Source organism: Mytilus galloprovincialis, chromosome 1 (assembly GCF_965363235.1).
Source record: "Mytilus galloprovincialis chromosome 1, xbMytGall1.hap1.1, whole genome shotgun sequence".
NCBI classification, from domain to species: Eukaryota; Metazoa; Mollusca; class Bivalvia; order Mytilida; family Mytilidae; genus Mytilus; species Mytilus galloprovincialis.
Genome location: NC_134838.1, coordinates 63,529,803 through 63,543,663, shown reverse-complemented (window position 1 = coordinate 63,543,663; position 13,861 = coordinate 63,529,803). Strand labels below are relative to the sequence as shown.

At 31.2% G+C, this 13,861-nt stretch overlaps 1 protein-coding gene across 2 annotated transcripts in view; it reads left to right on the top strand.

Annotated features, from left to right (window-relative positions):
- The window catches only part of LOC143081044 (potassium voltage-gated channel protein Shaw-like), a 55,826-nt gene extending 44,160 nt beyond the window's left edge, over nt 1–11,666 (top strand). For both annotated transcript variants that reach the window (XM_076257291.1, XM_076257283.1), the window contains one exon: nt 4,133–11,666. In XM_076257291.1, the coding sequence (XP_076113406.1) occupies nt 4,133–5,281 (1,149 nt within the window). In that variant the 3' untranslated portion in view covers nt 5,282–11,666. The remainder of the gene's footprint in view (nt 1–4,132) is intronic.
- The last annotated feature ends 2,195 nt before the right edge of the window (nt 11,667–13,861 follow it).

Here is a 13,861-nt window from a genome sequence, read left to right as displayed (position 1 = left end):
AATTTATGCTATTGCAAACAGTAAATTTTATCAAATGAATATAAAAGATTTACATGATAAAACTGACGTCTTAACTAATTACAGAAAACAAAACCCGAATACATAATACATTGAAGACCAACACAGAAAATAGACACACCCGACTCAGTCCAGGCCTGAACGCAAAAAGTCATAACAATGACATCACATACGAAGTGGTGAAAAGGCACAATATTACGTCACGCAGACATTTGAATTTCTGAAACAGCACAAAAATGACGTCATATTTAAAAAATTATATCTAAAAAATAAGATAGAAATAGGATTGATTTAAGATTATTATAGAACTAAATACTGATATTACATTTAAACACAATGCACATTGCAATACTAATTAATAGCAATTAACTATATTATATATATGTCCGGTTTGTTTTTAATCCAACTTCAAACATAAAAATCGTACAGATTACACATAAAAAAACATATGACTTTTAAACACCATTTGCTATTAACACGTTCTAAATTGGATATTCTTCGTTTCCTAAGAAGTATGTCTTTATCAGAATAGTAAGCACAGATAGCTGGATGATTGGTAATTCGCGAAAAGAATAATGTTTGAAAAGACGCACAGTAATTTCATTAACACATACACACACTAAAAATTGCTGATTGCAATTTTTTTTATAAAATCAATGTTTACATCCATATCAAGCAAAACATATTTATAAAAATACATAAAACGTGTCCATTTTTTATAAAACTATTCATTTATCAAAAGAAAATCATTTAGAAAGGCTAGATGAATTTTATTTATTTTTTCATCTTGCAGCGCCAAATAATGGTTGTTGACATATCTCTTCAATAAGAGATATACTACCAAGCTCTTTTAAAGCTTAAATTCTAGAACTCCTGCTTTACATATATTACATCTCTATGTCCATTATCTCTCTGACAAATTCCCCATTTCAATTCTCAATTTAACATTATGTCGTACAAACATAAACTTATATGGTTTCAACATTCATACCAAGCAAAATCATATATCAGAAAATACAGAAACGTGTCCATTCCTTATCAAACTATTTTCATTTATCTAAACAAAATCATTTAGAAAGGCTAGAAGAACTTGTTTTTCAATTTGCAGCGCCAAATAAAGGTTATGTAATAAATTCACTAAGCTCTTTTAAGGCTTAAAGCTTAGAAATTCCTGTTTAACATACCTAACATCTCTATGTCCATAAAATTGAGAATGGAAATGGGGAATGTGCCAAAGAGACAACAACCCGACCATAGCAAAAACACAACAGCAGAAGGTCACCAACAGGTCTTCAATGTAGCGAGAAATTCCCGCACCCGGAGGCGTCCTTCAGCTGGCCCCTAAACAAATATATACTAGTTCAGTGATAATGAACGCCATACTAATTTCCAAATTGTACACAAGAAACTAAAATTAAAATAATACAAGACTAACAAAGGCCAGAGGCTCCTGACTTGGGACAGGCGCAAAAATGCGGCGGGGTTAAACATGTTTGTGAGATCTCAACCCTCCCCCTATACCTCTAGCCAATGTAGAAAAGTAAACGCATAACAATACGCACATTAAAATTCAGTCCAAGAGAAGTCCGAGTCTGATGTCAGAAGATGTAACCAAAGAAAATAAACAAAATGACAATAATACATAAATAACAACAGACTACTAGCAGTTAACTGACATGCCAGCTCCAGACTTCAAATAAACTGACTGAAAGATTATGATTTCATCATATGCACATCAGGCACAATCCTTCCCGTTAGGGGTTTAGTATCATACCATCATAACATATATGAGAAGAACATAACCCGTGTCATGCCAACAACTGGTTTTTGAATAAATGTGTTTAGTTCCGATGCAAAGACCCTATAAGGGAATCAATATTAACGTCAAAATATGCAATCTTTAATGACCTGACAACAGTATCGTAACTATATCCCTTCTTAATAAGTCTATTCAAAGGTTTTGTTAGTTTTTGAGGTGAATACTGACACCTTTGTGCTTTATAAAGAATATTTCCATAAAAAAATTGGATGTGAAATACCTGAACGTATAAGAAGTCTGCATGTTGAGCTATATTTACGAATGATGTCCTTATACCGATGATAAAATTTAGTAAATGTTTTGACTAGTTTGTGATATCGAAAACCCTGGTGTAATAATTTTTCAGTAATACATAGATTTCTCTCGTTAAAATCTAAAAATTTGTTACATACACGAGCGAATCGTACAAGTTGAGATATATAAACACCGTAAGATGGTGACAAGGGAACGTCACCATCTAAAAATGGATAATTAACGATAGGAAATGAAAAATCATCTCTTTTATCATAAATTTTAGTATTCAGCTTTCCGTTAGTGATATAGATATCAAGATCGAGGAAAGGACAGTGGTCATTGTTAGTATTAGCTTTATTTAAAGTAAGTTCAGCAGGATAAATTTCTTTAATATACATACTACAGTCGTCATTATTGAGAGCCAAAATATCATCCAAATATCTAAAAGTATTATTAAATTTGTTTATCAGATGTTGTTTTGATGGGTCTTTGCTTACTTTTGTCATAAATTGTAACTCATAGCAATACAAAAACAGGTCCGCAATAAGTGGTGCACAGTTAGTCCCCATTGGAATTCCGATAATCTGACGATATACTGAATTCCCAAATCGGACAAAAATGTTATCCAGTAAAAATTCAAGGGCATATATAGTATCAAAGCATGTCCAATTGACATAGTTTTTTTGTTTATTGCTACTAAAAAATGACCTAAAAGAGTTTGAACATATATATTCACATTCTGACTTTTTAAATGCCCATTTAATTAGGTGTGTGATTTTTTTCTTAATGAGAATGTGAGGCAATGTGGTATATAGGGTAGAAAAATCAAAACTTTGAACAGATTCAAAATCACCAATATAAGCTTGCAATTTATCAAGTACTTCCAACGAGTTCTTGACACTCCAAAAGTAATTAATTCCACTATTTTCGAAGGCCTTATTTGAACAATTTATTATCAGATTTTTAATTGTACCAAGTGTGCTGGTAAGAAGAATAGACAATTTAGTAGTGGAACAATGGCTTGAAGACGAAATAAATCTATATTTGTAAGGTGTTTTGTGTAGCTTCGGAAGCCAGTACATAGTTGGGACTTTCATTGTATTTGGCTCTGCTTGTAAAGCGGTAGCTAAAAGTTTATGTTTGTTACAGATGTCGTTTTCTGAAAATGGAGTCAGTTGGAATGTTGGTGATTTCTTTTTTCAGAACCTCAATGTAAAATTTACGTCAAACAATAATAATGTTATTAGCAGCTTTATCGGCCGGGACAAAAACAAATTTCATGGCTAGTTCTTTTAGTTTATGTTTGATACGAGAAATAGGTTTTTTGTGGTTATTGTTAATAGTAAAATGTTCTTTAAAATGTTGAATACGTATATCAACTATCTTCATTACTGAATTAAAAAAAGAATCCAAAGATTTTTTGTCAGCTTTTTCCCGTTTTATCCATTTCATACAGTAAGTATGGAGTGAGTCGTGGATGATATTACGACACTCATTCCAATTAATAATTGACTGGGGACGATATTTAGGTCCTTTACTGAGGAATGATTTTAACTCTCGGTCTTGAACGATGTTAAGATCTCCTGTTAATGCCATGGTCTCTTTGACATATTCCCCATTTCCATTCTCAATTCTATATTGAGTTGTACAAACATTAACTCATATCGATAAACGTGCTATAAACGCTAAAAGATGCAAAAACGAGATAAAAACTCGATTGGAATCGATTGGTTGTGTGGGTATATGACCGAGTCAACCCGTCTCTACTCGGCATTTTAGTGTTTAAGACAATGCCTGCATTAATCTTTGCCGATACGATGTTTTTAATGTTCTTCCTGAACACTATGTATGATGTTCGTGCTCCTAATAGGACATATATATATATATATATGTATATATATATATATATAGATATATAGATAATAGGACTTCAGAACAATAAATTCAAATATTTATTTTGATTCATCTTCTTCTTTCCACGCGAGAGTTCAAAATCAATGAACTATCTTTACTTCTAATTTGTAAACTGTTCAGTTAATCTTTTTTATTTTGATCTTTCAGATATATGGAGTTATATCATTACTCTTTGTAGTCACCTCGATCTTAGGGTTTACCTTAGAGACTTTACCACAACTACAGCCAACAAAAAACCACACGAAAACAAACCAAACCATCGACTGCAATGGGGAGAAAAAACAACTTGTTCAAATTATGACGCAACATCCAGCATTAGAAAAACTAGATTTAATCTGTACCGTTTTCTTCACAATAGAGTTGATAGTACGATTTATATTTGCTCCGAATAAATTAAGTTTTGTTCGTTCGATGATGAACATAATTGACTTATTAGCACTTGTTCCGTTGTATATGCAACTGATTTTCAGCACATCTGAAATGCGTTCGTGCTATATGAATGAACAATTTATCATTCAGATCATGTTCATACTACGTATTGCCAGAATGTTCAGGATTTTTCATCTTGTAAAGCATTATCAAGCACTGAAAATATTAATATATGCTTTGAAAGCTAGCGTACAGGAATTATTCATGCTTGCCATTTTCTTACTAATTGGAATGCTAGTCTTTGCATCGATCATTTACTATGCAGAGCTACAAGATTTAACGACACCTGGTGAAAAATTTACTACGATTCCCATGGGATTTTGGTGGGCACTGATTACCATGACGACGGTCGGATATGGCGATGTCTATCCGGTTACAGTATATGGTTACGTAGTTGGTGCGTGTTGTGCTGTGTCTGGTGTTTTGATGATAGCGTTAACTATTCCCGTAATCTCAAACAATTTCACCTTGTTTTATACTCATGTCCGGTCACGTGGCTCGGATTCAGACGGAAGTCAAAATTCTGGATCACAAGACACATTGTCGCTTCCAAGTTACGCAGAAGGAGGTTGTGATCATACTATTGAAGATAGAAAACCGTCAAATGGGTCTCTTGTTTTAGAAACGTATATGAATGGAACTTCAGTCCTCAGAAAAATTTCTTACAAGAAAAAACAGCTTAAATATTCACCCATGGGTTTCATTGCAGAATCGAATTCTATGTCAAATTTACCTTCTCAAAGAGAGGAAAATGATTTCGAAATGACAAGAACAAATAGTAATAAAGCCAGGTCCGATGATGGTGTAACATATGATAGAGGCTCTATAGACGATATATGTGAGATGAACTCTTATAACAAGTCTTGATAATGTATGATGTTGCTCAAATAGACATTCTTTATTTAAAATGACTTTGCACTTTTCAATAAAGTCAAACTTCATTTGCTGCCGCCTGTAGGTCTTTCAAACACTTTTAAACATTTGTTTATATGCACCGAGTACATGCTTGACATTTATACTCCATCATTGATTGTTCTCTAGATGGCATTTTTAATTTGCTTTCTAATTCATCATTACAAATATTTTTTTCGAAAATACATAATTTTAGACAAACAGATGAGTAAAAGTGATGTTAAATCTAATTTCTTAAACATATGTATATAAATAATATGAGTTTAGTAAAATCAATGTATTTGAATACTTATCACAATTGGCTTCCATTTTGCTCAATCGATTTATGTACTACATGTAAAACTACTTTGACATTGTTGCTGGTTATAGCTTAGGACTGGACTCCTTCCTCTTCATTTTCCCCATTTTCTTTGCATTCTATATCTTAAACATGGTACTAATTAATTCCATAAAAAAATATATTTTGCAGATTTGTTACATTTAAAAGTCATTGGATATAAGGAAATCTAAATGATGCATGATTTATATATATCTTCGTTTGCAGCTCTCCACACATGAAACTCATGTTTCAAACTCTTTTGTTGGCATATTGCTGCCCTTTTATTGCTGCTAAATCACTCAATGAAATACAAAATTTTAAATACAGTACGATTGATCTTTTTTATTTGTGAAAAGGTTGGAGTCCTGTCTTAAGACTAGGCTAATGATTAGTTTGTGTTGCTGTATTTCCTAATAAAAATATGATATGTAGTGTGTATTGGAACACGAAGCGTTTATCAACATTTGTGTTGCCATTTTTTTTTTTTTTATTTTCGTACAATACATACTATGCATTTCAGCTGTTTACTTTTTGAAATAGTTCTAATTGGTTCACTTTTTTTTATTATACAGTATTAAACTATATTGTTATTTAATTTGAAAAAAAAAGGAAACTTAACATCCATGATCCTCAGTTGCATTATACATTTTTGTTATGTTTTCTTTATAATTATAAATTATATTTTTTGTACACACATTCTATCTTGATATGTTTATGCAATTTTTCAAGTGTCTTATAGTTAGAATAATTTCCTTATTCTTTAGATAAGACACCCTGTATAGCTGGTTTTAAATTTTCTAGGTTCTAGAATGAACAAAATCTTCAAATCATCCTATCGATTTGTCCTTAATGTATTCAACGAATAAAATTAAAGAATCTTCGATTTTTTAGAAATAATTTACACCATTTAAAGTTTAAGGAGTCATCCATAATTGTTAACCATTTTCCAAAGTGTACAAAACGTACACTTGGGGGAGGGAGTTAGAAAATAAACTTTTTTACCGTACGCTTTTTAAAAAAAAATAAAAATAAAACAGTCAGACATGTTTCAGGTTATTTTCAATGCAAATTTCTATATTAAACTAAACTATAATAGACAAGATCTTTTTTTTTAATGAAGAATGATTGATTCTAGTCTGGAAATCTGATATGGTTGATGTACACTTTTTGAAGGAGGGTAGGAGGTCTGAAAAAAGTGTATGTTTTGTACATTTTGGAAAATGGTTGACAATTATGGATGGACTCCTAAAAACATGCGATAATGTTCACATTTCAACACATATTACTAATTTAGAAATGACAAAGAAAAATTCAAATGATGAAGCTATATTTCAGTTTTCAACAAATTCTGAGTTTTAAGACTACAAGGAAAAACGACAGAAATTCCTAAACAAAACGTAAAGAAATCTAACGGAAGCATAATTAACGTTTTTCATTTAAATAAAAGCAAATGCAAGTAAATTTTTTAAATTCTTAAATGGAAATGTGAACATGTGATGTAAATATTATAATATTGTAACTGCTGAATAAGAATATATGATAAAACTAAACGATTTTACCCATTTCCTGAATTTTAACCTGTAAGTGAAACAGTTACAGGTGAAATGGGTCATACTTTATCAACAATGTAAAGGATGTTTGACTTCAGTAATTTTGTTGTTTAAGCATTTGTCATGTGGAATGCACATGAATAGCAAAAACTGATTTTTTTTATATACTTCATCAATTCATGTCAAAATCACTTTTTCTGTTGTAATTGATTCAGTCATTCCAAAGTATATATTCGTTGTTGTCGTCCATATATGTATATGTATATGTCATTTCCTTAATTTCAGTTTTATAGTTGAGTAATTTTTTCTAAGTCACTGAGTAAAGAACTTTATTGCACCCATCATCACGCGGCTATACATACCATTTACAAGTATTTCACCTGTCTTTCATGATTTATGACAGGATCGAACGAAGTGATTTTTAAAATAAGTATCTTTCTCTATTTTCGTTTCTTAATAATATCATTATTATTGTTATTTCTTTTTATTCGTTTATTAGTTTGCTTTATCAAAAGTTATGGAACTAACTAAAAAAAGTGTCGAATATATATGCATTTTATTCAGAAAATTGGGGTGTCATTTGTACGTTTTTGGTAGATTATTTGGTCTTGGTTAGTACTTGTTAGTTTATATGTCTTCCGTTATCAATATATATTCAAGATCCAAAGATAATCATTTTTTTTCCTGTTACTAGAATTGATAGAGTTAACATTATACGGGTGTCACATGTGGATTAGAATATGTTTACCTTTCCGGAGCACCTGAGATCATCCTCAGTTTTTGGTGGGGTTCGTGTTGTTTATTCTTTAGTTTTCTATGTTGTGTCATGTGTACTATTGTTTGTCTGTTTGTCCTTTTCATTTTTAGCCATGGCGTTGTCAGTTGATTTTCGATTTATGAGTTTAACTCTGATATCTTTCGTCCCTCTTTTATTTCTCTATGAAAAGAACCATTCGTTATTGACTTCTGATCATTAATTGGATGAATATTGAAAATACAGATAATGATACATGGTAAAGCAGTGTCTTATAGATGGGTGCAATAAAAGTTAGCCAATGTATTGTTTCACTCAACTGTTATACATTTGAACAATCACTGCTTGCTTCACTCTACTTTCTTTTTTCCTTATTTCACGCTACGAAAAAAAAGCTGCTGTATTGAAACCCACTTGGCTATCTCATTTGAAACAAATAGTTTCATGGGCATTGGTAAATATCAAAAAGTCAGTCATATGTGTTCTTCTGATAATTCGTTCACATCTAGATATCATGAACAAACATAAAACTTCATGAAGCATTCCATTTGTTGACAGCAACTGTCTGCAAAATAAATCTGAAATTGTCATTGACCTAGAGATTTAAGAGATTCATTAATTATAACGTTCAGAAAAATGCTTTGGTCCTTATAAATTAAAGTTTGCTAAAGTCGGCTAAGGGTAGATAATTCAAAAGATCTACTAGCTTGGACATTAAAAGACATCACAGGTCGTCCATATCCAGACTAAGTTACTCAGGAAAGAAATGTTATGTCTTTATGACCAAATAGTTATCGTTATTACACACCATAAAATTTATACCGTACCTGGCGATAGTTTAATTTATTATGTCACGCCTTTTACAATGACTACAGACAGTACAGATGCAGGCAAGGAAAATACCATCAGTTGTGCCAAACGAGGCATACTATATACAAAGTAATTTTTATATATGCTTTTGTTAATATTCGATAACATTTCATATTATAATATACCCGAAACTACGTCTCTCATTTTCCTCAACTTCAATATATCATATAATATGCTGTTATAAATAAGATCTTAAGAGCAAATAACTATTGCCTTTAATAGGTACCAGAACTTGAATTCTTTAACACACATATGATCTGCTATAATATGTGGTTTTTTTTTTTTTAATATTTTGAGATTGATTTTATACGGCATTTCAGAATCATGTGTAATAGATTCTACCAACTTGTTAGATTACTGTTTGATACATAGTTGTTTTATAATCAATAGTAATAGCTAGGAATGTGCACATGTACTTTACACATCGGACATTTGTCCTTCAAATTGCAAGAATTTCAAAATAGCACTTATCATATCAATTATTTGCTGTAATAAGTAAAATTGAGAATGGAAATGGGGAATGTGTCAAAGAGCCAAAAACCCGACCATGGTACAAACAAAAGCCGAAAGCCACCAATGGGTACTTGGAAATAACTCCAATCTGTAATATGTAAAACAGTTATTTTCACGAAAGTGTAATTAAAACAAAAAGAAGTCTAAAAGTAGATAGCAATCATTTGGCAAACATATATTTCGAATGAAGAAGCTGTTTTTTTTAATTGAATGTATATCCCTTAATGTTTTTTCAAATACAAATGGTAAAAGACAATCCCTTACATTAACGCATAATCGTACTGTGGGACAGGAGTGAAGTATGTACTCTGTCCACCGTACCATGCATAGTTCGTTCGCCTAACAATCACTTTATTCTGATGGTTTGGACTTTAAATCACAAAAGAATGCATTTAAGGATGTTTGCTCCTCTACTTTTTGAATTTTTGTCAGATTTTCGGGATCCTCTGGTTTCATCCATGTATTAACATAAAAAAAAATTGCCCACTAACCCCCACTTTTCTTTTCACATTTTTATTACATACAATTTATAAAGCCATATTTCAAAATCTTATGAAATCCTTGTTATTTTTTCATAGTTTTTTAAACAAAAAAGGTGTTAATGTTAAATGTAAGAAAAATCTAGAGAGAATTATTTCCCGCCAAATTTTCAATGGCTTATATCTCGAAAACAAGCACACGGACCCACCATTTTTTTCTGCTTTTATAGTTTCTTTATTTATATACTATCAATTTATAACAGTCTTTTAAAAAGCTTGTTATTTTGAAACAGAGTAGCGAACATCCTTAATGATAAAAAATCGAGAATTATCACACACTATTGTACTTGATATGTATTGTTGCATCTTTTAATATAAAACATTCTACCACACTATGTTATTTGCCAAATGTCAGATACTTTTTTTACATTTGTGTATGTTTGTTTTTCAATTTTTGTCTGTGATTGGAAAGAATGTAAATAATCATGCACAAACGGTATACTATGCAACCTGTAAAAAAATATGTTTTGCTTGTTGACACTGTTGCTTTGAGGAAGCCATTTTTATAGTGTCGCCCATTTTTACACACGATTGTTTCGAAAATCTTTGTGTCTGTCATTTGACTCAGTTTAATGTTTTTTGGTCGTTTTCAATACAAAGGAAATTAGAGGAACTTCTTCTTTATATTAACACGTAATTATAAGCATTGGTTCATGAATTGAATTCTAAATGATTTATTAGGTTTTAAGTATGAGTGTTATTAACCTTGGGTTTCAACATCTATTTTGGGACTGCATTCTTTTTTCCTTAATCTTAATCCTTTTTGTTAACTAATTTATATTGTGTATTAAAATGGGCGTATCGATGTTACATACAATGTTTTGTACTAAGTTCATTTTATCTTTATAAAGGTCCTGTGGGGAGTTTTTTTCCCCTGGTATTTAAAAAGTCTTACTAGGATTGATGCGAGCTAGAACGGAAATTTTCATTGAAAACATCAAAGTTTATATCATTCCTTATCACCTTTATATGAGCTGCGTTAAACAGAAATCGATCTTATGCAAATTAATATAAATACATCTTTTAACCTATTTCGGATTGAAAAAACTCTACAAAAAGTCTAAAGGTTGCACTTTGTAAATACAGCTGTTTCTCAAACCACGCCTCTTTTGGTGAGATTTATAATATTCATAGATATGTTAATTTGTTCACGTACTGGTTTCCATATATGATATCTGGTTAACATTTTTCGTATATATGAACGTATATACATGCTATTGCATAACGTCGATGTCAATCCAACCCAGCTCATATGTTGAATTGTAAGTGAGCAGCTATACTATGGCACTTTGATGCCCATTGTATTCTGAATTATAAATCAAGCAAATACCATACTTCAATTCCTGTTCAGACATAAGTCGGTAACATATAACTATGCATTTTTTTTAACTTCGAATAAATATTTGCATTAAGGCCTGATACTTCCTGAAACTATTCCAAACTGCAAACACTGTCTCACTTTGTGATTTAAATTTGTGATTCATATAACGGTATCTAAAATGACAGAACTTAAATATTTGTCTTGCTACGAGATGTTTTGTTTCAAGATAGTAATTGCGGTAAAAGAGTGGCGAAAGCTTGCAGGGGTACATTCCTGATTACATGATCGAATCAACATTTTAAAATAGTTTATCTTGGGATTTTAAATGGCAGGTTCTTTTAAACAAGATAAAATGAACTTAGATATTTTTAAAAGTATTTTCCTTATCAGTTCATTTTTTGCCGCAAGTGTGATATTATCTTTTCACCAGATGCTGGTTAAACACATTTTGTTAATAAATTTTACAATATGGTATTTTGTATTTATTTTTTATATTTATAAATCATTTAATAATGTAGGTACCAATATTGAATTTCGTGGATTGAGGAACATTTCTATTTTGGTGTTGATATCTCATTGCGTGGTTTAACAAACGTCTGCAAATTACTCTGTAGATAGTTTTATTCTACATTGAACATTAAAATTCATGATTTACTTATACATGTATCCACAAAACCTATGAAAACTACTATCCCACGAATAAAAAGACAACAACACATTTATTTTTGTAAACTAAGAGGACAGATTATACACTTTCTGCACTATCGAAGCAAGATTTTTATTTTCATTAAAGAAAGGGACTGATTATTCATTTTCACAACTATATTTTTGATATTCGAAAACATACAATTTTTAATTGATTTGTTTATTATAAATAATACATATAGTATAGTCAAGTCATTATGTACCATTTAATTTGATTAATCCTCCCCCTCTGCAGAAATGATTTTTTTAAATTCCCAACTGCATAAACATGTATTGCATACATACATAGTATTAAAGTTTTGTTATAAGTAGACACTTATGTATTGGCAAACATACCATGCCGAGCGGAACGAGGCAAAATATTTTTTGAAGGGTTTTGAGCCACTGTAGGCTCTCAAGAAGCTATATAACAAATGATGCAAAATCATGCTTTCTGGGAGTTCCGAAGACCCTTTCATAATCTGAAAATGAAGTTTTGTTTTAATAATTTTTTGACAATATTTATTTTGGTCTCAAAGTAAAATGTATAAATTCAGTGTAAGACTGAAGTTTCTAGGGACAACATCAAAAGACCAATGCGCATGATAAAGCAAAAATGGAATTCGCACAGTTAAGTCTGTGGCTGCTGTTTTTTTTAACTCATGATCAGGTTCATAACAAAATTACTAGATTACAAAAGGAATGCAACACTAACAGAATACAGAAGGGCAATCAATGAACAAAAGACAAATAAAAAAGAAACATTGATCCCGAAAAATCAGGGCTATAAGTCTGAGGGAAAACAGAACTTTCTTCTTGCAAGGCGGTGAACACGATTTGATATGGAGACAAGCGTTTGGTTTTGAAATTTCCTACATGTAGTTACGGTCCTGTTAAAATAGAAGTGAGGTAAGGTTTCCTGAGACAATATACCTCAAGTTAAATGAGACCAATTTTCAGACATTTCAAGTATATTTAAATAATATTTATACTTTTGTTATCAAAAAATTTGGGAATTGTTTCCCGATTTTTTTAGGGGGAAAAGTTGAATTTATGAAGAATCTGGTGCCATCTCATACTTTAGATTAGACCTGCTGAGTTATTTATTTTCAATACATTGCAAGTCAGGTAATTTATTTTCAAACTACCGCAGATCAAATCATTTATTTTTGTGATTATCAAGGCTGAGTTATTTATTTTCAAAATCCTCCTCCCCCCCCAGAATATCAAATGGTCGTCCCCTAAATTTGGCTTTAAGCTCTCCAATGCAGCTGCAAGTTAATGTGCATATCAATGCACTAAACTCAACAAACTTGCTGTCGATAAAAACATCAGCGTTTTGATGATATCACCTTCGATGCATTTGTTGTTGAAATTATTATTGTTCTTCATAAAATAAGATTATTTACATGTATCATGACCGGAAACAAAAACGCGCGTCTGGCGTATTAAATTATAAGCCTGGTACCTTTGATTACTATTTGTATACGGAGTATTTAATTATAAAATATATTATCCTTATTGAAAATATTACAATATTTGACGTTTTCATCCTATACATAAATACATATAAATGTTTTATATAGACTAGGACGACGCAAGGGAAATCCTACAAAAGGGACATTCAGACTGAAAAATAAATTGACAACGCCATGGCAAAAAAGGAGTAAAAGACAACACACAATACAGTTTACAAAACAGTTTAAAAATAGAGAATGAAAACACGAACTTAACAAAACACTAGAGGATCTCATGCACTCAAGTAGGGTAAGCAGATTACTCATATAAGTACAAACCTAGGTAATAACTCTAATATAGACAAAATATACTTTTTTGGAACATTCTGATTAAGAATAAAGTTGTCTTTAACCTTCCAGAACTGTCGTCTAACATGTACATTTATTGAGTGTGTTCCATTCCCGATTACATCATTTTGACTGACATTGGATTTGCATGTTAGGTGCTACATACATAGCAGCTGACGC